Source organism: Phyllostomus hastatus, unplaced genomic scaffold (genome assembly GCF_019186645.2).
Source record: "Phyllostomus hastatus isolate PE091 unplaced genomic scaffold, TTU_PhHast_1.1 phas_contig_40, whole genome shotgun sequence".
Classification (NCBI taxonomy): domain Eukaryota; kingdom Metazoa; phylum Chordata; class Mammalia; order Chiroptera; family Phyllostomidae; genus Phyllostomus; species Phyllostomus hastatus.
In genome coordinates this window covers 40258765-40285182 of record NW_025333872.1, presented here as the reverse complement: position 1 = coordinate 40285182, position 26418 = coordinate 40258765, and the positions used below count along the sequence as shown (strand labels likewise).

Sequence of the window (26418 nt, the reverse complement as noted above, 5' to 3'; positions counted from 1 at the left end):
TGTATAATGCACATGGTTTTGCCCAGCTTTTTGAGGGAAAAAATAAGGAAACCCAGTAGTACCTGAAATACCTTGTGTTTCTTGTGTTTGGTAATTCTTACATAAAATTTCTTGTACCATAATATATTCCAAAATAAATGCTGAAATTCCTTTGTAATACAAGAAACAACTACCTAAATATAAATTAAATAAATAATTGAATTAGGAAATTAAAAGAATTTTTTTCTCATAGTTTGGGCCACAAATGTGAGTGTGCATTATACACAGGAAAATACAATATTTACTTAATAATTTCAACATTTAATAGCCATGAATTTTCATCCTTTATTACAATTAGCAAACTGAGATTTTCACTGGCTTAAGGAGCCCACTTGCTATTAAAAATATTCCCAAATTCTTCTCCATTGACAAAAGAGAGAATAACAGTTAGGGCTTTCAGGTCCAGATACTCTTCCTCACATAGAAATTCTCCCTTCATTGTGGCCTTAAGGATCTGGATCTTAGTTTGATTTTGTTAAAGGAACAAGCCCATTGCTCACAGTAGTTAAGCAGTGAACAAACACCCATCGTCTAAAAAGAGGGTATTGAAAGTGTCTGTATTGAAAGCATAACCAAATTATGCTTCCTAATCCCTGCACCCTTTTCCTCCATTCATCCCCTTTCCCCCAGCCCCAACTGATAACCTCCAAATGATCTCCGTATCTGTGATTCTGTTCCTGTTCTGCTTGTTTGCTTAGTTTATTTTTTTAGATTCAGTTGTTGACAGTTGTGAATTTGTTGCTTTTTTAATGTTCGTAGATTTGCCTTTTGTTCATAATGTTCGTACAGGTGCCTTTTTCTTTTTCTTAAGTAAGTCCCTTTAATATTTCATGTAATTATGGTTTGGTGATGATGAATTCCTTTAGCTTTACCTTATCTGGGAAGCACTTTATCTGCCCTTGCATTCTAAATGATACCTGGATACCTAATGATACCTAAATGATCACTGGATAGAGTAATCTAGGTTGTAGGTCCTTGCTTTTCATCACTTTGAGTATGCCTTGCCAGTCCTTTCTAGCTTGCAAAATTTCTTTTGAGAAATCAACTGATGGTCTTAGGGGAACTCGTTTGTTGGTAACTCTGCTTTTCTCTTGCTGCTTTTAAGACTCTCTCTTTATCTTTAATCTTTGGCACTTTAATTATGATGTGTCTTGATGTGTTCCTCTTTGGGTCCAACTTGTTTGGGACTCTGTGCTTCCTGGACTTGTGTGTCCATTTCCTTTGCCAAATTAAGGAAGTTTTTTTTCATTATTTTTTCAAATAAGTTATCAATTTCTTGCTCTTCCACTTCTCCTTCTGGCATCCCTATGATTCAGATGTTGGTTCATTTATAGTTGTCCCAGAGGTTCCTAAACCTATCCTCAATATTTTTGAATTCTCTTTTCTTCATGCTGTTCTGATTGAATGCTTTTTCCTTCCTTGTGTTCCAAATCATTGATTTGATTCTGGGCTTCATCCTCTCAACTATTGGTTCCCTGTAGATTTTTCTTTATTTCACTTACTGTAACCTTCATTTCTTCCCTTATGTTTTTGCCATAGTCAGTGAGTTCTTCAAGCATCCTAATTACCAGTGTTTTGAACTCTACATCTGATAGATTAGTTATCTCCAGTTTGTTTAGTTCTTTTTCTGGGGATTTGTTCTGTTCTTTCATGTGGGCCATATTTCTTTGTCTCCTCAGTTTGGCAGCCTCACTGTGTTTATTTTTGTGTATTAGGTAGAGCTACTTTGACTCCCTATAAGAGGCACCTGTAAATTGTGTAGGGTAGAGCATTAGGTAATCATGAGTGTGGAACAACGTGCTTCACACTCTGTAGCTCTGTGTGAGGGGAGGGTTCAGAGAGGGGATAATGCCTCTGCCTGGCTTCTAGAGGTTTGCCAGCACTCTCCTTGTTTCCAGTCACTTCACCCACTTTCTGTATGCAACTGGTGACCTTCCAGCTGTAGCCCTGGTCGTGAATCAAGGAATGGGTGAGTTTGCATTCATTCTGGGACCATTCGGGCCCTTTAAATGAACTCTCTTGAAACTCTAGCAGGTTCTTCCGCTGTCCCAACCCCCACTGGTTTTTACAGCCAGAAGTTATGGGGATTTACCTTCTAAGCACTGGAACCCTGGGCCTTGCGTTCTGGCTTGGGGCTAGGATCACTCACTCTCAAGGTATCTGTCCCCATTTTTATCCACCATATGTGAATGTGGGACTGCCCAATCTGCCACTGCCACCACCACTCCATGCCACACTGCCTCTCCACACATCTCAGAACTCCACCCCTCCTATCCATCTGGATGAATGTGGCTTCTTTAAATACTTGGTTGTAGGACTTCCATACAGCTCAATTTTCTGACAGTTCGAATTGTTATTTGTTTTGAGAAATACTTGTACTTCTCTCTGTGGTTGCATGAAGGAGGTAAAGTGTGTCTACCTATACCTCCATCTTGACCAGAAGTCATATACTATAATTTTTTAATGATAATTATTTTTTGCTTAAAGTCTAATTTCTTCTACATCTGGGTCCATTATTTCTGGCCTTAAATAGTGGTCCTTTGTGTGCCTAATGAATTTTTCAAGTCATATCAAGAAAAAATATTCAGCTCTTTTAGAACCATTAAAAATCCTTTTTATTTTTTTTACATTTTAGAGTTATTAAGATTGACATGTAGCCAGTGATTTATGTCCAAAACTTACTCCTCAAAAAGAGAATTATGAATATGTCATTGCTTACACATGTACAAACTTAGCCTGCATGAAACATTACCTGTTTGTGAATTGCTGTTGAGTTATTAGCTCTGCGAGCACTGAGAATGATTAAACGTTAGCTTAAGTTTGCATCGCTAATAGTGGCTTACAATTTCTTCATATAAATCATTCTCAAAGGTAGGAGGCTAAAGTATGAATTAGATGCAATAGAAACTGCCAGATCTCTGGGACTAGATCATAAAATTTCAAAGCTAGAAGATGATATGATCAGTTCATACATTGTGAAGAACTGTCACTTTGGTATCAGACCTCACCTGTCAGTAGCTTATGGATGACTTTCAAGAGAAACTAACTTCAAGTAATAATAATTTCAGATTGTGGAAAGAAAAAATAAGAGGTTAGCTAGGAACCAATCCTGTTTTTTATGTATGCCTAAGAAGTACCCAGTGGATAACATCATTTTTATTTTACATATATACATGCATTTTTTTATTTGCCAAATTCAATTTTACATTCTTCACTAAGACTTAAGAAAAAAGAGATACTGATTTAGATGGTTCTAATTTTGGTCATTATTTTACTAATTAAGTTTATGTCAGTAGGCAGTCAGGATGCATTCAAGTAACGTGTAGTGCAGTTGGTTGAACACAAGGAAAGAATTAATAATTAAGCACTTTTCCACTATTGACTAATGAATTGACTAAACAAATAGGTAGTGGTAGCTCTCTTAGCAGTCCTGTTCAGAGCTATAGAAAAATAGCAACCAACGAAGAGTTAGGTAAAATGACAAAAGTCATCCACAGAAAAGTGATGGTGATAAACAACAAGTGCTAGCCAATTAGAGTATTTGTTAATTTGTTAAAGCACTCCAAAAAGTGAAAACTTTGGTAGATTTAATTTCTGATTATATACTCATTATGCACCTATATTTGCATTACTGGTACATCTTACATTTAGACATATTGATGAATAGATGAACATCTAGCTTGCTCATCTATTGGAATGAGGGAATTTACTAGCTCACTGCCAGTCTAGAGTTGATAGCTTCTATGTGCCCATTAATTTAATAAACCTTCTGCTTATTATTTACCAGGGACTATATTACTGAAATCTAAAGATAGCTCCTCCTGCCCTCAAGGAGCTTATGATAAAAAATAGGAACATAAAAAGTAAAGTGTGATGGATATGATAATGTGATGACTAATATAATGGAGGCAAGCTTAAAGTTGCAATCTAGTGTAAAGAAAGTTGCACTTAAGTCTGTCTTGAGGCAAGAAGAGTAACCTTGAATTGAGATAAAGATAAAGAAGAATTTACCTGGGGGATACAAGAGCAGGCAGAGAGGACAGCTTGGGCCAGAGCACAGTCAAAAACATGTCATGGTCTGGAAATCAGCTAGTATGCTTTGAGTATGCTATGCTTATAGGATAGCATGGGGAGGATATGAAATTATACACTGTGAAGGGCCTCATATGCTCTGCATAAAGAGTTTTAGCATTTTCCTCTGTGTACCACAGCTAGAACATATGATAATTTTTGGTATTACACTAATAAAGTTTCATTTTCATAGTTATACAATTGACTCTTGAACAACACAGGTTTGAACTTCATGGATCCACTTATACATGGATTTTTTTCAATAAATGCTGTAAATGTATTTTCTCTTCCTGATGATTTTTTAAATATGTTTTTCTCTAGATTACTATATTGTAAGAATACAGTATATAGTATATATAACATACAAAAATGTATTAATAGACTGTTTATTGATAGGGCTTCCTGTTAGCAGTAGGCTATTAGTAGTTTTGGGGGAGTCAAAAGTTATACATGGATTTTCAACTGCACTGGAGGTCAGTGCTCCTAACCCCTACATTCTTCAATGGCCAACTGTAAATTTATATGTACATTATAAGAAGATAGGTGTTACTGCTTTGTTGTCGTTATTGTTTTGTAGTGGTATCGCTGACATATGATGGGGCAGAGGGTACAACTACAATGATATTTAGGAGGTAGCATTAGCTGGGCGTGGTGATTAATATCTGATTGGTTGTGGATATGAAGGAGGGAAAGGGGTAATCTTAGGAACTCCTGTGTTTTAGACTTGATTAGTTGGGGGTAAAGTTCATGGAAATGGAGAATGCAAAAGGAGGAGACATGTTAGGTTGGCCAAAAAGTTGGTTTGGTTATTTCCACAAGAGCACTCTGATAGCATTTAGTTGTCTTTAACTTCATTTGAAACAATTTTGTTAGATTGTATAGTAATCGCTGTACTATCAGCATGCATTAAAAATAAAACTTATCAAAATCAATGAATTTTTGTGTAGCCATTTTAATATTGAAGATGGAAGAAAATACACAACATTTTCAGCATATTATGCATTATTATTTCAAGAAAGGTAAAACACAACTGAAATGCAAAAAAAAAGATTTGTGCAGTGTATGGAGAAAGTGCTGTGACTTATCAAACTTGTCAAAGGTGGTTTACAAAGTTTCATGTACACCAGTTAAAGTTGATAGTGATAAAATCAAGACATTAATTGAGAACAATGAATACTGGAGATGGCCAACATACGAAAATGTCCAGATCAATAAAGTTACTCTTGAAAATGAAAAATGTACCTTTTATTTTATGGAAAAAACGAACTTTTTGTCCAAACCAATATATTCTGTTTGAAGTGCTTAGGAGAGCTGTCCAGTCCTAAGCTGGATATATCACTCTGTGGCACAGGTGATATTTTGTTAGGTAAGTAGTACTCGAAGTCTTAGCAAGTTATACCTAGGAGATGTGTAATGTAAGGACTAGAAGCAAGGAAGGAGTACAGGGTGAGAAGTGGAGCGACAGGCAGTGGAAGAGGAGCCTGCAAAGGAAACCAAGAGGCAAAAGTCTGTAGAGAGTGGTGTCAATACAACCAAAGAGGGAGGGTCATTGCAAGAGGAGAGTAGTCTTCAGCTAAGATAGTGTGTGAAAAGTGGGCATCCCTGGGGAAGGCCAGAAGGGACAAAGGGATCAAAAGGGACTCACTCTAGACTTGAGCTTTACCTTGTTTATTTTTTATTTTAGAAAAAGAATGTACTCATAAAAGTAATATATTAAAATTTAAGCATTCATTTAGGTTTGGCATTTAGAATTTTGATTGGAGAGCACTTTCAGTGAAATAGTAGAGAAAAAAGCTCCAGGTGGCAAGGTGGTCCAATTGTAAAAGGAATGTTTGGAAGTGAAGCATATAAGATAGTTTTTCATTAAAGTTACTTTTTTGTATTTGTGCCAGAGAAACCAATGAACTGAGAGTCATTTATAAAGAGCATGCTAACTTATTGCTGTTACCATTTGTGGAGTCTACCATCCAGTGCATAAAAAGGGATGGAAAGTGAAAAAGATGGGTAGACTTTAACTCTAGAACAATCTGAGTATGATTTTCTTCTTACTGTTTACCTCTCCACTTGCAGCCTTCTTGTCACACATATTCTTGAAGTAATTAACATTTAATAAGGCACCTAGTATATGACAGGCACTTTTTAATGTCTCTGTGTTATTAATCCTTTATCTCTGTGTCCTACTGTACAATGTGAGTGAAGAGAATGTTTTCTTTGTGTCCTTGGGCAAATACCAGTACATACTGTTTCTGAACCTTAGTTTTTGCAGTTGTTTAGTGAGAAATGTTGCCCACCTCTAAGATTATGAGGCTTAAAGATAACATAAAAGCATCTAGACTTGAACCTAGCACTCTGGAGATGCATCATAAAAGTATTATTTTGCTGCTTCCTGCTACATTTGCCTTTTCCATTAAGTGACCATCTTAACTAACTCTCATTTATGATCATAAAATTCTTCATGTCATAAACTTCATATTTAGGACTCAGAATCCAGTTTGAAAAGCAAAACCAATATAAAAGTAAGTAAAAGTCTATCACAGTAAATTCAAAATCCTAAAATAAATAAATCATCACCATTAGCAAAATAAAATATGAATTTTGTGAACTATATAATAGTCCTGTGTTAATAACTAAAAATTAACCTAGACTATGTTTTGGTTGTTTCTGTAAAATTTCCTGGATTTTACTTACATAGCCAATAGGCATTTGAGTTCTAATTTTTATTTGTTTTCTACCATTGCTTGTGATTATTAGTATCACAAAAAGTAGCAGCAGCATGCAATAGCTAGCACATAAACTATGGAGTAAAAACAATTACATGACTTAATAGCCATATGACCTTAGGTAAATTACTTAACCTCTCTGTGCTCCTACTTCCTCGTTTGTAAAAATGATGTCTATCTCTTAAGGTTATTGTGTGGATTAAGTGAATACATGCATAGAAAATGCTTAGAACAGTGCCTGACACGTAGTATGCAGTCAGTAAAATATTAGATGTTGCTTCTGGTTTTGGTGTTATCAGTAGTGTTTGCTGTGGGACTTCTGGCAGTTACTTAACCCTTCTAAACTTCAATTTCTTCACCTGTAAAATGCCTACATGATTAATCACTATGCGGAGGAATAGACAGGATGTATTGTATAAAAGAACACAGAGCCCCTGTAGACAAGAACTCAAGCAGGTGGTACTGCTGGCATTGGTATAAAATTCTCAGTTCTCTAAATTAGAATAAGCAAATCAGCAACATTTAGTTCCTAGTAACAAAGTAGTTTTAAAAATTGCAGGTTCTTTCTATCATTAAATCCCAGCCTTTACTTTTTAGACAGTGCTAAATCAAGTAATAGAAGATGGCTCAAAATATGGATTGAAAAGTGAGCTTTTCTCTGGTCTTCCCCAGAAGAAGATTGTGGTTGAATTCAGGTGAGTGCTACTCTTATGTGTTGGTTAATCAGTTGGCTGAGCAGGTGACTATTTTACTATCATCATCTGAGGTCTCATAAAATTACATGTGGAAAAATTGAAAACCAGCGAGATTATATTATTTTCTTAAAATCACAATGAATTGAATAAAAAGTTTTATACTCCAATAGAAAAAAAGTCTAGTGATTATCATGAGCTCTTTCTTTTTTTTGAATTTGAGTATTTAACAGTTACTTTTTTGGAAGAACTATTTCTTCATTTTAGTAAAATTTTAAAGCAGAGGTAATGGTTATTACCATATTAAAAATTTTAACATAATTTGATTCCAGTGAATAAAACTTTGTAGTATTTGTCATATATAATTTTAAAAATTATCAGAAAAATAGCTTGAAGTTTTAATATATTTCTAAATAGTCTTCGTAATAACTTTTTGATATGCTATCAGTACAACTATCTAGTATTTGAACTGTTTTTAATTAACCAAAAGAGAAAAGGAAACACTTTCAGAGCATAGCTGACAGGTTGACAGCTTGTAAAAATTATCAGAGGTGTTGAATTTGCCTTCCTAAAACCTGAAGAAGAGACTTAATGAATTTTTTTCTGATATAGGAAGCTAGAACTTGCTAGAGTCTTTTGTTTCCTTAAGTATATATTTCTGTGGAGGATTTTAAAAATTTAATATGGGAAATAGGACTGCAGGTTTTCTAACTCATTATAATTCATGAGGATAACTTGATTCAGCTTAGATATGATTAACACCTGCATAATCAGAAGCAAATGGGTTTTATGGTTTCCACATTTGTACTGCTTCTACCATTCATTTCTGTTCTTAGAACAGACATCCTGTAAGATTCTGTAAACTCATCTATTTATGATGAGGACTGATTGCTGACTGAACTAATGATCCTATGGAGCAGTCAGAGAATATGAATAAATCTTATACTAGCAGTACACCTCAATCATGATACTTAAAAGTTAAGCTTAAACACTTGTTGTATCAGAGAGGAGAGGGACTTCATGTGGTCCCCCTGAGGCCACCTTCCAAAGCAATTTGCCTGTCGTTTCAGTACCTCCTCTTGCATTATGTCAAAACTGGTATGGCTCAGCAGGTTAAGCAAAAGCCTGTAAACCAAAGGATCACTTGATCAATTCCCAGTCAGAGCTCATGCCTGGGTTGCAGGCCAGGTACGCAGTTAGGGGCATGCAAGAGGCAGCCACACATTGATGTTTCTCTCCCTCTTTTTCTCCCTCCCTTCCCCTCTCTCTAAAAATAAATAAAATCTTTTTTAAAAAGACTTAATACAGGGATTAGCAACCTTCAGCTCATGGGCAAAATCCAGTATGCCACATGTTTTAGTAAAGTTTTATTGGAACACAGGCCAGCACATTCAGTTGACATGTTGTCTGTAGTTGCTGCTTTTATACTACAGTAACAGTTGAGTAGAGTTGAGTTGAATAGTTGAGATCAGGTGGTGTGGCCTGCAAGCCTAAAATATTTACTATCTGGCTCTTTAAGAAAAAGTTTGCCAACTCCTGATTAAAACAACCATTTTAATGTTCATGACTCCACAGATCAAGAAATCAGGGGTGGTTTTAGTTAGCTCAATGATTCTTTTACTTGCTTGTGGTCACTTACACAGCTCTGTTTATCTAGAGATTATACTGGGGCTAGAAATGCAGGTGGCTCATTTATTTGTATGGCAGCTCACCCAAGGGCTGTCCAAGCATCTCTTTCCACATTGTCTCCCCAACAGAGTAGCCAGACCTCTTTACAGAAGTGATTAGGGTTCCAAGATGGTAAACACATATGGTCTTGGAATAGGCACAGCCTCACGTCTGTCACATTCTGCTGCTCAAAGCAAGTCACAACATCAGCCCACATCTTGGGGGAGGAAAAAATACACTACATCTCTTAATAGCAAAGATTCATGGCCATCTTTAATTCTTTTCATGTCTTCACATTGATGCAGGACACATCACCTTCTCTGGAGAGACACTTCAGTACCCTGTTATTCTCACAGCCCTTGCTTTTACCTAACCAGCAGCAAAGGAAAATCAGTAGGGAGGTGGTATAGTATCTGTTCACATGTGTACCTTTTTGAAATCATGCCCTTTCAAGCTTCTTGAAACTTGAAAAGTTGCCACCAGTGCTCATTTCTAACACCTTCTTTCTCATTTTCACTTCCCCATCTTTCCTGCCCAGCCAAGCTCAAAATACCAAAACCTTAGTTTTCCTTACTCATTTATTCTCTGGCTTTTCTCCTCAGTTTTTGTTTCCCATACAGTGCTCTTTTTTTATTTATGCTTGCAAGAAATGTCTAACAATAACCTGTTCTATTTGAGTTATAGGCTTTTTCTATGATGATTTATTTGCCTATGGATTTACCCCCTCTACTTTTTTCCAAAGCAGTTAAGGGTGGCTAGAACTTAAATGAGCATTTGAGCTGATGAAGGCAGAGTCCATTTCTCAGTAGCCATCTTTGTTGTCTGTCATTTTCCATCTGGCCTTACTGTGGGCTGACCACAGCTGTCCTCCTCCCTTGGAAGTTTTCTGGCTGCTGTGGTGCTTACCATTGTGGTTTCAAAGTAGAGACAAACAGGTGGGGGATGGAGCAAAATTGATAGAAACATTGTTCTTGAATTTCTTCTGAAAATGAGAGAGGTGATAGAAGAGAATGTTTTAAATATATAGTGTCTCAAGTAGACCAAGCAACTTTCCCCCTAAAAGCAAGAGATATCATCACAGTGCTCCAAAAACTTGCCCCCTACATCGAGATGATGATGATAATAGGTAACTTGCGCAGGGTCATAATTCTAACTCTGACTCTGGAGACTGCATACCTAACCTTTACTGCTTTCCTGATACTTATATGTGTTTTGTCAGATTTAGGAGCAGAGTGATGAAGTACCACAGTAGAAGACTGTCCATCATAGGTGGTGTAAAACTTGAAGATAACTACTGTTGCCTCTCTCTGCAAAGTTGGCCCTTCTCTTACTTTATTCAGATCAAACCTGTAGGAGCAGTCAGTGGTGATAGCCTTTCCTCGTCTTTCCTCAACATAGTCTTCTCCTACCCTCTGCTGTGCCCATTGTGAAGTGTTCTCACACAACAGATTGAGGACCTCTGATTACAAAAATGAGAAGCCAAAAGATGAGGGTACCAGTTCTAACTCCTAGTAACTGGTTTGGTGATCTCTGATCTCTTTTCTTACCTGGAAAATAAGAGCAATAATATTTGTCTTTTCTTATAAGATTGAGGAAATTAACATGAAATTTTTTACAAGTCCCAGTAAGGTGTCCAAACTATAATTCATTCACTGCCGCTACTTTGGTTGCCAGGGAGTTGAATTTGTATTTTCCATCTTACTGTTTTTCCTTCCCAATAGGAACATGGTGCCAGAGGATGGCAAGTTGATGATTTCAAGTGGCTTTTTGTTAAGGCTGAAGACCTACATAGACTCAATTCTTTTATCCCTAGAGGAAAAAACATAAAAGCTCCGTGAAAGCTTTAAAAAGTAATAATATAAACACCTAAAATACTATCAATACCTTTGAAAAAATCAAAGATTGAAAAAGTATGTTCAGTGAAGAGAAAGTCTTCCCATCCCAGTTTCCTGGTTCTCTCCTTTGGGCATTCACCAAACTAGCTTTTTGTTTAGTCACCTAGAGATATTCTTTGCCTTCATAAACAGATGTCACACATTATATGTTGTTCAACTCCTTGCTTTTTTCACTAAACAGTGTAACTTATGTTCTTTCAACAGCAGGACTTCCAAGGCTGGTTTGTAATTTTGTTGTTTTGTAGTATTATTTGTTGATCTCTTTTTAAATCAGCTTTATTGAGCTGTAATTACATACAACACAGTACAGTTCACCATATTTCAGCATATACTTTGATGAGTTTTGGCAAAAGTGTACAGGCTGCGTAACCACCACTACAATTATGTATAGTAATAGAAATTTTCTGTCTTTGTTTTCTACTTTATTGATTTGTGCTTTTCTCTGTATTATTCTCTTTTATTCTGCTTACATATGTCATCCTTTTCTAGTTTTTTAAAGGAAAACCTTAGGTTATTGGTTTGAAGCTTTTTTTTTCTTTTCCAATATAAACATTTTGTGCTATAAATTTTTCTTCTTTAGCTCACAAATTTGCTGTTAAGGCAGTCCTAGGGATCACCTTGTTTGTTCTCATTCTCTTAAAATCACAGACCTTAACTACCCAGCTTTATAAAACTAGTGATTTATACATTTTTCTGGCTTTCTGGTTAATTCATCTTTTTAATATTGAAAAACTTATAAAAATTTTAAACATATACAAAAGAGAAGTAAAATTAAATCCTGTATACTCATCACCCAGATTCAGGTGATCAAGATATTGCTACATTGGCTTTATTACCTCTTTTCCTTGTTGTCCCAGTTCCTTCATCTGTAAAATAAGAGATAACAGTACCTCACTCACACTTCTTATGGGTATGAAGTGAATTAATGCATGTTAAGTGCATAAAACTGCCTGTTAGTAGTGAGTGCCTTAGAAGAGTTTGTATTGTTAAATTATTGATTAAGACTTCTTAGGCACACAGAGGAGTGATAAAAGTGTTGATTGAGAATTTGGAGTGGTGAATCAGACTTTTGATTGTTCTGGAAAGATTACTTCATAAATATTTTTTATATTTTTCTCTTTTAATTTCTGATATAATAAATATTGCTAGATACTACCCATACAAACAAAATTTCTTGGGACCCTCAATAATTTTTAACAAGATAAAGGGTTTGTGAACTGGTGCACTAAATTTAATTCCCTATAGTCAACATTGTTTGTGTCAAAACAATATTTCTGAATGTCTTCATTTTTAAAATCAATCCTTAAATGTATCTGCTTCTTCTTAAGTGTGCCACTTCTGTGTATGGCACAGCCTCATGAATCACAGAATCAGTTTCTCTAAGGATGATTCTTTGAGTTCTAACTTATCTTTGCCACAAATTACCAAAGGCCTGAGTCCTCAGATGTGTTAAACTCTGAAGGCATGACCTAGTTCATTTTAGACCTCTTGTTTTTAGAACAGAAATATAATTTTTTGCAATTATTTGCAGTTCACCTAACATTGCCAAAAAATTTCACGTTGGACATTTGCGTTCTACCATCATAGGTAAGTGTCATTTCACAGAAAATACTAAATGTGTCTTTGATAATCCAGTCTTATGGTTTAATGCTTAAATAACAATAGAACAAAAAGGTTTAAATTTATATGAGCTTGATGCTAATCAAATATTACATGAAATGGGGAAAATTGGTTTAAAAGTGGAAAAGAGAAATTTGTTCAAAACCAAAAGATTAATTCAGAAACCAGTTTTAACTGGTATATTTGTTATGATTTTAACTTTTTAAAAATATAAAAAATATGTATGTATATGAGAAGATCTAAAAGATGTAAAAATGAAAATAATTACCATATTTTTCAGACCATACGACACACCTAGGTTTTAGAGGAGGAAAATAGGGAAAACATTTTGAAGCAAAAAATGTGGTAAAATATTTAATAACATAAACAACATAATATTTCACCAATGTAAATGTAAACAGAACTCAACAGCAGCATTAATTACCATTATTCCTCCCAAATTGGTTGGGGGTGAGGGGACATGCATCTTATAGTCTGAAAAATACGGTAATGTGGAGCTGGTAATAATCTCTCCCAATTTTTTTGTTATGTATTTTGTTTTAAAAAAGAAAGAATGTTGTATGTCAATTATATCTCAATTTAAATAAAAAAAGAAACTCAGTCTTAGTGATGGGTGTGCTAACTGAAGTGTTCAAGACTGGAAATTGAAACAAGAATATTCTAATAAAGATTACTATCATACTTCATAGCTATAATGTTTAAGTGCAGCGATTTTAGCCTTCTTTTTTATCTCATGGCACACAAACTGATTACTAAAATCCCACAAGATCTGACATCCAAATTGCACAAAATCTGATCAAAAAAAAAAAGCAGGTAATTTTGATTCATTCACACCATGGCTGTTGTGTTGGCCGTTGTCATTTCTTTATTTGAAAATCTAAGGAAAGAGGTCACTGCCCCCAACTAAACACATAGTAGGGTACTGCATGTTTTAAAATTCCTTGCAGCATAGCAGTGTGCCTCTTGAAGCACACCAGTTGACAATTGCTGGTTTAGTGTGGTAGGTTTATGATTTTTAGATATTTAAAACATGATATAATGCAGCAGTCCAATTTAAAAACTGCAGTTAGAATTGGAACTGACTTTGAAGTTTATCTCATCTAATCTGTCTTTCAATATAAAAATCTGTCTATTGCATGCTTCAATATAAAAATCTGTCTATGCATGCTTAAGAGAAAGTCATTTAACCCATACTTGAATACTTCTAAGAATTAGAGAAATCAGCAGTTGTGGCATGCATTATTATTAAACTGGAGTCAGCTTTCATTGTTCCTAAGTTCTCAAGCTGCATTTTAAGAGAAGAAATGATCAGACTTGATGAAAAAAAGAGTGTAACAAATATACAGTGTAAGAAAAGCTACATGAATAAGTCAAAATTAAAGGAGTGATAAAAAGGAATGATGGATAGATCATGACAAAGTTGTTATTTAATAGTTGTTAAAGGAACTATTTGGACCAGGAAGACAGAATATTTATTGAAAATCGGCAAAGTGAGCTATTTAGAAATAAAGCCAATATCACTCAGGGTCTTTAGGGCACAACCAAATTGCCTCTTATTAATTACCAAGACAGTGTTATTTTCTGTCTTTGGCATTGACTTGGATGTGTTCCCTACTCCCATTAATGTTAATAAACACTCTGTTCTTGTGAAAGTTAGGAGATTCCTTGTAATAAGTGCCCCCACAATAATTTCTTACTTTCTATAACATAGATGAAAACACATTACTGAATGTTTTAATTTTTAAAAAACTGAATTGGTAAATTTTACCAAAAGAATTTTCTGTATTATACTTTGACAATAGAGAAGCACATGGTTCTTTTGCCAAAATGGATAACAAGAATGAGAAACTGTATGTTTTATTCATTACTAGGAAATTTCATAGCAAATCTCAAGGAAGCTTTAGGACATCAAGTAACCAGAATAAATTACCTTGGAGATTGGGGCATGCAGTTTGGTAAGTAAGTTTGAGATTTTATTTTTCATTTCACTGTTAAATTTAATATGTTTTAATATCAGGTCTCTTGATCATGTGGACAGAATATAGGCAGAATCTCATTAGATAAAGTAGTGCTTCCTACCTGTTTTTTTTCTTCCTAATGGCTCTTTGCATAAATCTTGTATTCTATTTATTAGACTAATTCTCACCACACAGGTAAGTTTTGAGGGAGGAAACTTCACACATTTAGATAAACACCCAATAAATACAGATTTTTATGGTTTTATTAAAGAAAAATCTCTTATATTTGTGAGTTAAATGGACGAGTAAATATACAGGGAAGACATATAGCTATATACACTCTTCTCAACCACAGGCCCACCTCTATTTTTAAAGATTTTATTCACTCTCAGAGGGAGGGGAATGGAGGGAGAAAGAGAGGGAGAGAAACATGGATCCATTGTCTCTTGCACGTGCCCTGACTGGGGACCTGGCCTGCAACCCATGTGCCTTGACCAGGAATCAGACTGATGGCCTTTTAATTTGTGAGATGATGCCAAAGCCACACAGGTCAGAGCAAGGCACCATTTTTTAAAAAGACTTTATTTATTTACTTTTTTAGAGAGAGAGAGGGGAAGAAAGGGAGAGAAACATTGATATGAGAGAGAAACATCGATTAGTTGCCCTCCCACGTGCCCCAGCCAGGGGCCAAACCTACAACTCGGTCATGTGTCCTGATAAGAAATTGAACCAGTAACCTTTCATTTTGCGGGACAATGCCCAACCAACTGAGCCACACCAGCCAAGGTGTGACCCACCATTTTTAAAACAAGGGAAGTCCAGCCTCCCTGGGCCCCCCTACATGTTTTTATATCCTGGGCCCATGATCTGGAAGAAAAACAAAGAGGAAGAGAGGGGTGAGACCCAGACTGATGGGTGCCACAAATTATCTCCAATATCAAGAATTTAGTCAGAACCATTCCTAGCTCATATACACCAGTAATCAGGGTATGGAAGGGCAAGAGAAATGTAGTTGCTAAGGTGGTGGAGGGTTGATAGCATGTAAAATGCAAGTTTAAAATATCTCTGACCACTACTATGTATGTTTTTAAGATCCAGCACTTACAGTGTCACCTCTGTAAAGTACTAACACAGACACATCCTTGCCCACCATCTCACATCACCACATTCCTGGTACCCAGCTCTATTCAAATAGGCTTCTGTCTCACTGTCTTATTTGTGTGCTTCTCTTCCTGCTAGATAATATGATTTTTTAGGGCATGGAGTATGTCTTAATTATTTTTGTATCCATAATGCTTGGCACATAAGGGTCACTTAGAATGATGAATGACTCTGTCCTGGGAGGTATTTTATAATACTAATCCAAAAGAAAGGCTAAGTAATATTTTAAAGCTTCTATAAAGTTCAGTGTGCACTGCCAGTTCTAAAGTTCACTGACAATATTATGTTCCATATCTAGTGAAATGAAATCAAAGTTTTCAAAAGACAGACTTATCATAACTTTCTCTTATTAATGTTATTCCTTGAGTTAAAAAAACCTTTTAGACCTTAAAAAGGGTAGAACTTGAATCTACTCTTATATCCACGGTGCTTTTATGTGGAGGAATCAGAAAACATGCACTGCATTTTAAAGCTCTACCTGCAGTTCACAGCATCTGGCAGACGTTTAGGCTCTAGGCTTAACAGTCAGATTTAATAGATGGTGTCCACTTTGCATTAGTTTGACCAACTTAAGGCATTTCACAGACATTAGCAAAAATGTGATTATGGTAGTCATAAAATTTTAGCTGCAGGATTTTATTAAAGCTGTTTTTTCTCTAAAGAACTGCAGTGCTTAATGATCTGTCAACATTTCCATTATAACCATCATTGTTGAAGAGTTCATTTTGGTTGTTTCAGCTATCCCATGTTGGAAGTTTGCAGACATTCATAGGCACAGTTAGTTTTTGAAAATATATTAGGTGCAATGTTAAACGGAATTGGCATTTACTTTTCCTATTTCTGTTTTTTAGAACACTGAGCATCTTTCCAAACCCTGTTTGTTCCCAAGACTCTGAATCACAATCATATGTGCTTTTGCTTGAAAGTGAATAGAGCTGGTACATATTTTAGTCATCCTTCTAGGCCTGTCTCAGCTCCAAAGCATTATACTCATATAGCCATGTGTTCAGTAGCATCCCACTTTCTGCTAAGCCTGTACAGGAAAATGTATACCAATCTGCAAGGCCTAGTGGCAGTAGGTCCTTTAGAGTTGAAGCTTGGTAATTGATATAGTTGTAAAAAGGTGATTTTTTAAATAATTAAACTGTAATACCTTTTATTGCTGTTGGCCCCAGGCTGCAGATACCCCTTCAAACTGAAACTGTGATCATCTTTTAGCACAAGATTCTAATGTATAAATATTTACAGTCCACACTAGTTGTTTTCGTTGCTGGGTTATAAACTTCAATTATTTTTTTTAAGATTAGAATTAAATTGTTTCTGAATGCTGAACTTATCATCAAAGACTTTAAAAAAATTATTGACAAAAGTTGGCCAGATAAAAGAATTTTGTTGCTTGGCCACCGTGAATGAGAGAAATAATTTGGATGTTTCAAGTGTTACTTTTTATTGCCGTAATTCAATTATTTGTTTAAGAACTAATGTTACACTACCAAGATAATTCCTACCTTTGTTTTATTTTAACATTTACAAGTTTATTTTTTAAAATATTTTATTTATTTATTTTTAGAGAAAGGGAAAGGAGGGAGAAAGAGAGGGAGAGAAACATCAGTGTGTGGTTGCCTTACACACAACCCTTACTCGGGGCCCGACCTGGCCCACAACCTATGCATGTACCCTGACTGGGAATTGAACCGTTGACTTTTTGGTTCCCAGGCCAGTGCTCAATCCACTGAGCCACACCAGTCAGGACTACATTTATAAGTTTAAAAGAAAGTTTTGAAATCACTTGCCATCAGTTTGTCCTCACAAACATTCAATACCCAGTACCCAGTGCCCAGCATCATGCTTTCCCCAGAGTGACTGCTCAAGAAATAATTCTTTTGTTCTGTCTGCTAGGGAACTGTTGAACATTGTTAGTACAAAGATAAATTAGTTTTAGCCCCTGCCTTTGATGAGTCCATAGTCTGTTGGTTTCTGTGCAATTAATTTTAGTAATTGATCTATTTCAACCTATTGAATTTGTGATTCAATATATTAAATTTGACTTATGTCAATTTATGGAGTAGCAGAAGGGGATAGTATGTATTTGCAATGTTCTCAAGATACATAATTATGGAAGATTGATCTTTTTATACAACTATACCTGTTCCCTGCCATGATTGTTCTCTACTGTTCCATTTTATGTTTTCATTTATGGATTATTGTGGTAGGTCTACTGGGAACTGGCTTTCAACTGTTTGGCTATGAAGAAAAACTCCAGTCCAATCCTTTACAACATCTCTTTGAAGTAAGTTGTCAAAAAACAACATTAGAAAATACATCAGCTTTCTTTTTTCCAGAGTACTATGCAGCTTGCCTAACATATCTGTAGTCCCAGAGGTTTTAACAAATATTCCTTAAAACAAGGAACCAAAAAAGTAGAAAATGTTGCTTTTATATAACTAGGGAGTTCTTTTAATTTTCAAATGCAGATGTTCTTTTATTACTATTTTAGTTGATTTGAGACAGTAGTTCTCTAGGTATAGAATCATCTTAGAATAAACACATAGGATAACAATTTAACACAGAGGAATTTCTCAATTTTTGTCATTTGCTGGATGCTGCAGTTTTCCCCATGGTAGTAACTATAATTCATTTGCACTTCAAAACATGAGAATATACTATTTTGCTCTTTTTTTGATATGGAGGAGGGAAGGTGTGTTTCTCTCTGTACGTTCCTTCTTAATTGCTGGCTTTTGGCTTTTTTTCTTGGCTTTTGTCCAATGCAAACTCCTTTCTATTCTAATTCATTTAGTCCCTTCATGTCTCTGTCATCAGTCCTTCCTGGAGTTCATTAATAAAACTCTTCTGTCCACTTAATCTCCAGGGATGTGTTTCCTTCTCATTGTCTCAGTTGTTATCTCTGGTATTTCTGGGCCTCACAAAAGTGCAGATACACATTCAGCCATGTTGGTGACATACCAGGGAATCAGACTAAAGATGTTATACCTGTGTATGAGGAAGAGTGTGCCAAAATAATGCTTTTCTTCTCTAGCCAAGGTACAGAGATCTGGATTTGTCATTAAATTTCACCTAAATAAATTCTAATTCTTAAAGATCTTTAAAGGTTTGTCATTTCCTCCTGAATCCATGCCTACAATACAATTTAAACACCTACATTTTGATTTATAATATTAACCAACACATATTTTTCTCTCCAGTTAAGAGTTTTGATAGGCAAGAGTTTAAAAATTAATAATTTTTTATGGTTTTCTGTAAATAAAGCTTGCCACCTTAGTGCCTGGAGTTTTTGCTATTTTCTTTTGTTAAACTTTGAATAATGTCAGATTTTTTTTACCTCAAGCTTTATGAACCTTTTCATGAGATCCAGGCCCATGGAGATAACCCATGGTGCAAAATATACAAATCTGCTTGAAGACCTTGTGTCATTGAGAAAACATTTTTAAGGATTTGAAGTATAGGGACTTCTGGTCAAGATGCCAGTGTAGGCAGATATGGCTTACCTCTTTGCACAACCACATAATTGCAACTGAAATACAGAACAACTATCACTCAGAACCATCACAAATCAAGTTGAAAGGAAGTCTGACAACTATAAAATTAAAGAAACCATATCCATCCACACTGGTAGAAGGGGTGCAGATGTGGAACCCCTTACCCATATGTGGTAGATTAAAATTTGGGAGTGATATCTTGGGACCAAGGAGTCCCAACCCCATGCCAGGGCCCCTAGCCCAGGGTTCCAGTGCCAAGAAGATAGGTCCCCAGAACTCTGGCTGCAAAAACCAGTGGGGATTGAATCAGTGAAAGAAACTTCTGGAGCCCCAAGCAATTTGTCTTAAAGCACCCACATACCAACTCACCTACTCAGACTTACTCCCTCTGAGCTCCAGCACTAGGGTAGCAGCTAAGAAGAATGGAAGTGTCTGGCATCAAGGCAAGCAGAGGCCATTTCTTTTCTGAAACCTCTCCCCATAGAGCTGGCAAGCTGGTGCCATATCTGAGACTCCATCAACCTGCTAACACCATTTGACCCCACCTTGAAGATCCCAGAGACTACGCCCCTCCCAATTTATTGAGCCCAACCAAGCTGCTTTTCCATGTGAATGACTGGTCTTGGCTCATGCTTCACAACTTCGTAAACCCTATCAACCAAGCAACAGTTGGTCTCAGGGAGCCCCCGGCTCAGCACTAGAAGTAGCCAACCTAGATTTACAGGTGGGCTTCACCTGGGAATCTCCAAGCCCAGCATAAGTAACAGCCATCTCAGATTCCTTTACTGCTCAAGCAGGGTGGCCCTGGATAAAACACAGGTAGGGGCTGACCTTAACCTGTACCACCCAGGAAACCCGAGAGCCAGTGCACTCAGTGGCCAGCTATAGACCACATCAGACCATTACTACCCTACCCCTAGACAGCTGATCCTTCATGGAGGTCGGTGGTAAGTGGTCATGGCCAATCCTTGCAGCTGTCTGGCTTTGGTAAATCCCTCACATTGGCCTTCCAACAGCAATCAAGGCTGAACTGCAAGAGGAGGTGTACTCGGCCTACACAAAAGGCACACCTCGAGTACCCAGCTTGGGTGATAGGGGATGCTGTGCCACTGGACCCTATGGGACACCTGCTATATTAGGCCACACTACCAAGACACAGAGTCAAAGCAAATCTACCTAAAACATAGGAACAAACAGGGAGGCTGCCAAAATGAGCAGACAAAGAAACTGCAGAAAAAGAACTAAACAGATGGGAGATAAGCAATCCATCAGATGCAGAGTTCAAAACACTGGTCACAGAGATGCTCAAGGAACTTAGTGAGGACCTCAGCAACATAAAAAAGATCCAGTCAGGACTTATGGCCAAGATGGAGGAGTAGGTAGACACACTGTGCCTCCTCACACAACCAAAAGAAGGACGACAAATTTAAAAACAAAAAAACAACCAGAACTGACAGAAAATCAAACGCAATGGAAGTCTGACAACCAAGGAGTTAAAGAAGAAACATTCATCCAGACCAGTAGGAGGAGTGGAGACGGGCAGCTGGGTGAAGAGGACTCATGGCAAGGCAGCAGCTGGAGTACTAGGGCCTGCGAGGCAGTGGCTGGCAGACTAGTCGGTCCCAAATTCATGGGCAGATAAACCAGGAGAAACAACTGGGGAGCGAGACAGGTCACACAATCTAGGGTTCCAGTACAGGGAAATAAAGCCTCAAAACCACTGACTGAAAACACCTGGGGGAGTTGAGGTGGCAGCGGGAGAAACTTCCAGGCTCACAGGGGAGATTGTTGGAGAGACCCACCCACCCAGGAATCAGCACCAGAAGGGCCCAATTTGATTGTGGGTAGTGGGGGAAGTGACTGAAAACTGGCAAGAGAGTGGAGCAAGCAGCATTGTTCCCTCTCAGACCCCTCCTCTGCATACAGCATTGCAACTCAGCAACATGGGTTGCCCTGTCCTGGTGCACACCTAAGGCTCCATCCCTTACTGTATAACAGGCATGCCAAGACCGAAAAAAAAAGAATGGACCAAATGAAAGAACAGATCAAAGCTGCAGAAAAAATACAAAGAGATAGCCAACGTATCAGATGCACAGTTCAAAACACTGGTGATCAGGATGCTCACAGAATTGTTTGAATATGGTCACAAATTAGAGGGAAAAATGAAGGCTATGCTAAGTGAAATAAAGGAAAATGTACAGGGAACCAACAGTGATGAGAAGGAAACTGGAACTCAAATCAACCATTTGGAGCAGAAGGAAGAAAGAGATATTCAACCAGAACAGAATGAAGAAACAATTCAAAACAATGAGGAGAGGCTTAGGAACCCCCAGGACATCTTTAAACATTCCAACATCCGAATCATAGAGGTGCCAAAAGGAGAAAAGGAAGAGCAAGAAGTTGAAAACTTATTTAAACAAATAATGAACTTCCCCAATCTGGCAAAGAAAAGAGACTTCCAGGAAGTTCAGAGAGTCCCAAAGAAGTTGGACTCAAGGAAGAACACACCAAGACACATCATAATTGCATTAGCCAAGATTAAAGAGAAGGAGAGAATCTTAAAAGCAGCAAGAGAAAAGAAAACAGTTACCTACAAAAGAGTTCCCATCAGAGTGTCAGCTGATTTCTCAAAAGAGACCTCGCAGGCAAGAAGGGGCTGGAAAGAAGTAAATCATTAAAGACAAGGACCTACATCCAAGATGACTCTATCCAGTAAAGCTGTCATTTAGAATGGAAGGGCACATAAAGTGCTTCTCAGATAAGGTCAAGTTAAAGGAGTTGACTTATTATATGAAATGTTAAAGGGATTTATATATGAAATGTTAAAGGGATTTATCTAAGAAAAAGAAGATAAAAATATGAACAGTAAAATGACAACAAACTCACAGTTATTAACAACCACACTTAAAAACAAAGTAAGCAAACAACTAGAACAAGAACAGAATTACAGAAATACAGATCACATGGAGGGTTATCAGCAAGGGAGTGGGAGGGGGAGAGAGGGGAAATAGCTACAGAGCATAAGTAGTATAAGTGGTAGGTAGAAAGTAGACAGGGGTAGGTTAAGAATAGTATAGGAAATGTAGAAGCCAGAGAACTTATATGTATAACCCATGGACATGAATTAAAGGAGGGGAATGCAGGTAGGAGGGGGTGTGTGGGGCAGAGGGGAATAAAAGGGACCGGGGAATGGGACAACTGTACTAGCATAATCAATAAAATATTTTTTTAAAAAAAGAAAATACATACTATTTTCCATTTATTGAAATTTTAGAAGACATTAACTAATACAGTGATAGGAATGAAGCAGAGGTTACTTGCAGGCTCAGGGATGGAGCAGAAAAGGGTTATCAGAAAAGAGTTATTACCAAGGAGCATGAGGAAACTTCTGAAAGTAATGGATATTTTCATTATATTGATTGTGGATTGGTTCATAGGTATATACATACATAAAAACATTAATTTTATATGTTAGCTATGTGCATTTCATTGTATGTCAAAAATGTCTCAATAAAATTAACAAAATTCTTGCAATTTTAAAAAAAAGATCCAGTCAGAAATGAAGTATACAGTAATTGAAATGAACAATTTACAGGGAAACAACAGTAGAGTAGATGAAGCTGAGAATCAAATTGATTATTTGGAACATAAGGAATCAAAAAAAAAACAACCAATGTGAACAACAAGAAGAAAAAAGAAAAAGTGAGGATGGTATAAGCAGCCCCTGAGACAACTTCAAGCATTCCAACATCTGCATCATAGAGATGCCAGAAGGAGAAGAGAAAGAGCAAGAAATTGGAAATCAATTTGAAAAAGTAATGAAAAAAAACTTCCCTAATTTGGTGAAAGAAATAGACAAAGAAGTCCCAAACAAGATGGATGCAAAGAGGCCCACTCCAAGATACATCATAACTAAAATGCTGAAGGTTAAAGATAAAGAGACTACCTTAGAAGCAACAAGAGAAGAGCAGTTAGTTACCTACAGGGGACTTCCCATAAGACTGTCAGCTGAGTTTTCAAAGGAAACTTTGCAGGTTAGAAGGGATTGGCAAGAAATATTCAAAGTCAAGAAGAGCAAGAACTGACAGCCAAGATTTCTCTACCCAGCAAAGCTATCATTTAGAACTAAAAGACAAAGAACTTCCCAGACAAGAAAAAACTAAAGGAGTTCATCATCACCAAACCATTATTATATGAAATGTTAAAGGGAATTATTTAAGAAAAAGAGTAAGATCAAAACTTGGAACAATAAAATGATAAATATACATATCTACAATTGAATCTAAGAATCAAACTAAGCAAACAAGAACAGAGACAGAATCATGAATTCAGAGAGCCTTGATGGTTGCCAGGTGGGAGAGGCATATGGGGGAATGGGTGAAGAGGTGAGGGGGTAAGTACACATAGGTAGGTACAGAATAGCCACAGGGATGTAAAGTACAGTATAGGAAATGGAGTAGCAGAAGAACTTGGACTCATGATCCATGGACATGGATAGTGCTGTTGGGATTGCCTAAGGGAGCAGGGTAGAGGAGAGCAAAGGGGTAAGAATCAGGACAACTGTAATAAAGTAGTCAATAAAATATAATTTTAAAAGGAATTTAAAGTATATCTTCATATATGAGTAACAGTTCTCACCTTTATCCCACCTGGCACAAAAGTTTTTATTGACTCCTGAAAACAGTAAACTTTGTTGCCCATAATGTTTTAAATAGTTTAGTAAAATCTGTTCTCAAACTGGGTAGAAGCCTAAACATATTTGTCTTTCTATGTAGTTTAACACAACTTCCTGTCTTTTAAGACTTATAAAAGCATACATCTGTTAGAGGTGACTAATTGATGGATACACTTAAGGAGGAAACAGGGATGGGGATACTCCTAAGAATAAAAACTAAAGGAACAATGTATTTGTTTTCATTAAGTATTCTTTTGCCTAACGGCTTCATAGGGGAGAAGCTTCTATGGATAAAAGAGTGTAAGTCAAATACACCCACCTTGCTAATTGCATAGAAGATAGAAATGCATTAGAGCACTTACCTGTTCTTTTTCTCATTTGCAGGACAGGAAAGGCAGAAACTAAAGTGACAACCTCTAGGTTATTTGATCTTTTGCTAATTCTTGCAGACCTAGTTTTTATTTTAAAATTGTAGTTATCACTATAGATTATTTTCAACAACTTATAGCATAAATGAGGACTTTTTTCTTCTAAGTAAAGCTTTAAGCAAATATTAATAAATGATTTTATCCTGTTCATAAAAGAAAACAAACCAACCTGAATCATGGTTGAACCCCTGGTTTTTTCCTTGTCAAATCGTAGTTGTGAGCTCTTTGAGAGGAAGCACCTTGTATTTCTGATCTTTTATCCCCAACCCCAAACATTGTGACTTGCAGGAAATTGTTTGAATGAATTTGACCTTGCCCTTTTCTCTTTTATTTAAGTTATGCAAATGTAAAACCTATTGTACAGTTCCAGGGAAGATCTAACTATAGTAGGACACATTCTTACCATTTGTCAGGTTCCAACTTTATTATGCAGTTTACTAATGAACCCAAGGATCAGACCCAGGATTCCAACACAAGCAGTTTGGCTCCCAAGTGCCATAAATATTGTACTATACTTCCCTGCCCTCACTGGCACTACAGAGTTCCATTGGTTGTGATTACTTACATAGCATTTTCCTCTGTTTTATCCTCAAATTGCTATACCAGGGATGCAATTAGTAATTTAGTTTTCAGACTTGTGGCATATTTGTTTTGAATTTGGCTTAAGTTGTCCAATAACAGGTTTTGTGGCCTACCTCTCTTTATATTGCACCATGATCATTATCCCCATTTCAGTGTCTCGGGCAGGTTAGAAATGATATATGGTAGTTTTAGCCTTTCTCTTCTGTAATGTAACTCCTACAGTCATTTCTCTACTACATTTCTTTTTTGTGCTTTGCTTCGTTACTAGTTTTTCTCTGTACCTATACTCAGTCTTTGGCGATGGCATCTGACTGTGTTGTACATAAACGGGCCTTTTGTAGGCCAGAGTTTGATACTTTTTCTTTAGTTATTCTTATTTGTTGCCACAAAATAGGAAAGTGGTTTTACAATATTGTAGTTCCTCCTCCATGAATTGGCTGATGAGTTAAACAGCTAATATATTTACTATTTGGAATTGACACTGTTGAGTCAAGGAAAACATTCGTAAAAAGTTTTGGAACACTTACAAAAAGCCTTTCCACTTATATTGAAAAGTAATTTCTCATGGTAAAAAGTTAGCAAGTGTTAAATTATTATTTACTTTTGTTATAATAATAATTTTTAGAAGAAATTTCTTAGGGTTCCTCCTAGATTAAGCTACTTGAATGGACCTTGATAACATGTAACACCGTGCCTTTATGAATGGATAAACGCATGTTTTTCTTTTCTTTCTTCTTTTTCTTTTCCTACAGAAGATTTTCAAATTTGACTCATTACAAAGTGCTTATTAATATGGAATTTGATAACTAGAAATTCACTTGAAATATGAGCAGCCTCTCACAATAGATAAATTTTATGGCAGTAAAGTATGCATTGGCCCTGTATCCTAGCTCTGGCATTTGTAAAGGTAACATAATATATTAACACAGATAGTATAAAATTTTTCATATGTTCAAAATGGCTCCCATAGTATTTCATAATTTTTACCTTACCCCATTCTGAAAGAATTTGGGGTAATTACAGTGATGGGCACTTAAAAAAGTCAGAAAGTCATAGGATAATGTATTAGTAGGTAATAGTCTATGATAGAGATCTGATCTTGAGTTTCCTTATATCAGTAGCAAAGAAAAAAATACTAAATGAAAAATATAGGGCAAGATCAAAGTACCAATTTGATGAGTGGTAATATTTATTTGCTCTTGTTTTTAAAAATGTGGAAGAGATATCTGTTTTCTCAAGAGACTGTATTTTTTCCTGGTATTAGTCCTAGAACAATTTCCCAAACTTAAGTAAAGAAAATAATTCAAGACTGAATCAATTCTAAATATATACAGGATTACTTATGCAATTAGCAATTTGTATTGTATAAATGAATTCCAAAGTTTTTTTTTGGTTAGGTCACACTACTTTTC

The 26418-nt window shown here is 36.3% G+C and overlaps 1 protein-coding gene across 3 annotated transcripts in view; it reads left to right on the top strand.

The window, feature by feature from the left end:
• RARS2 (arginyl-tRNA synthetase 2, mitochondrial) overlaps window positions 1-26418 on the top strand; it is a 70485-nt gene that overhangs the window by 19795 nt on the left and 24272 nt on the right. For all 3 annotated transcript variants that reach the window (XM_045843305.1, XM_045843307.1, XM_045843306.1), the window contains 4 exons: window positions 7428-7525; window positions 12617-12672; window positions 14577-14660; window positions 18038-18114. In XM_045843305.1, coding sequence (XP_045699261.1) covers window positions 7428-7525; window positions 12617-12672; window positions 14577-14660; window positions 18038-18114 — 315 coding nt within the window. The remainder of the gene's footprint in view (window positions 1-7427; window positions 7526-12616; window positions 12673-14576; window positions 14661-18037; window positions 18115-26418) is intronic.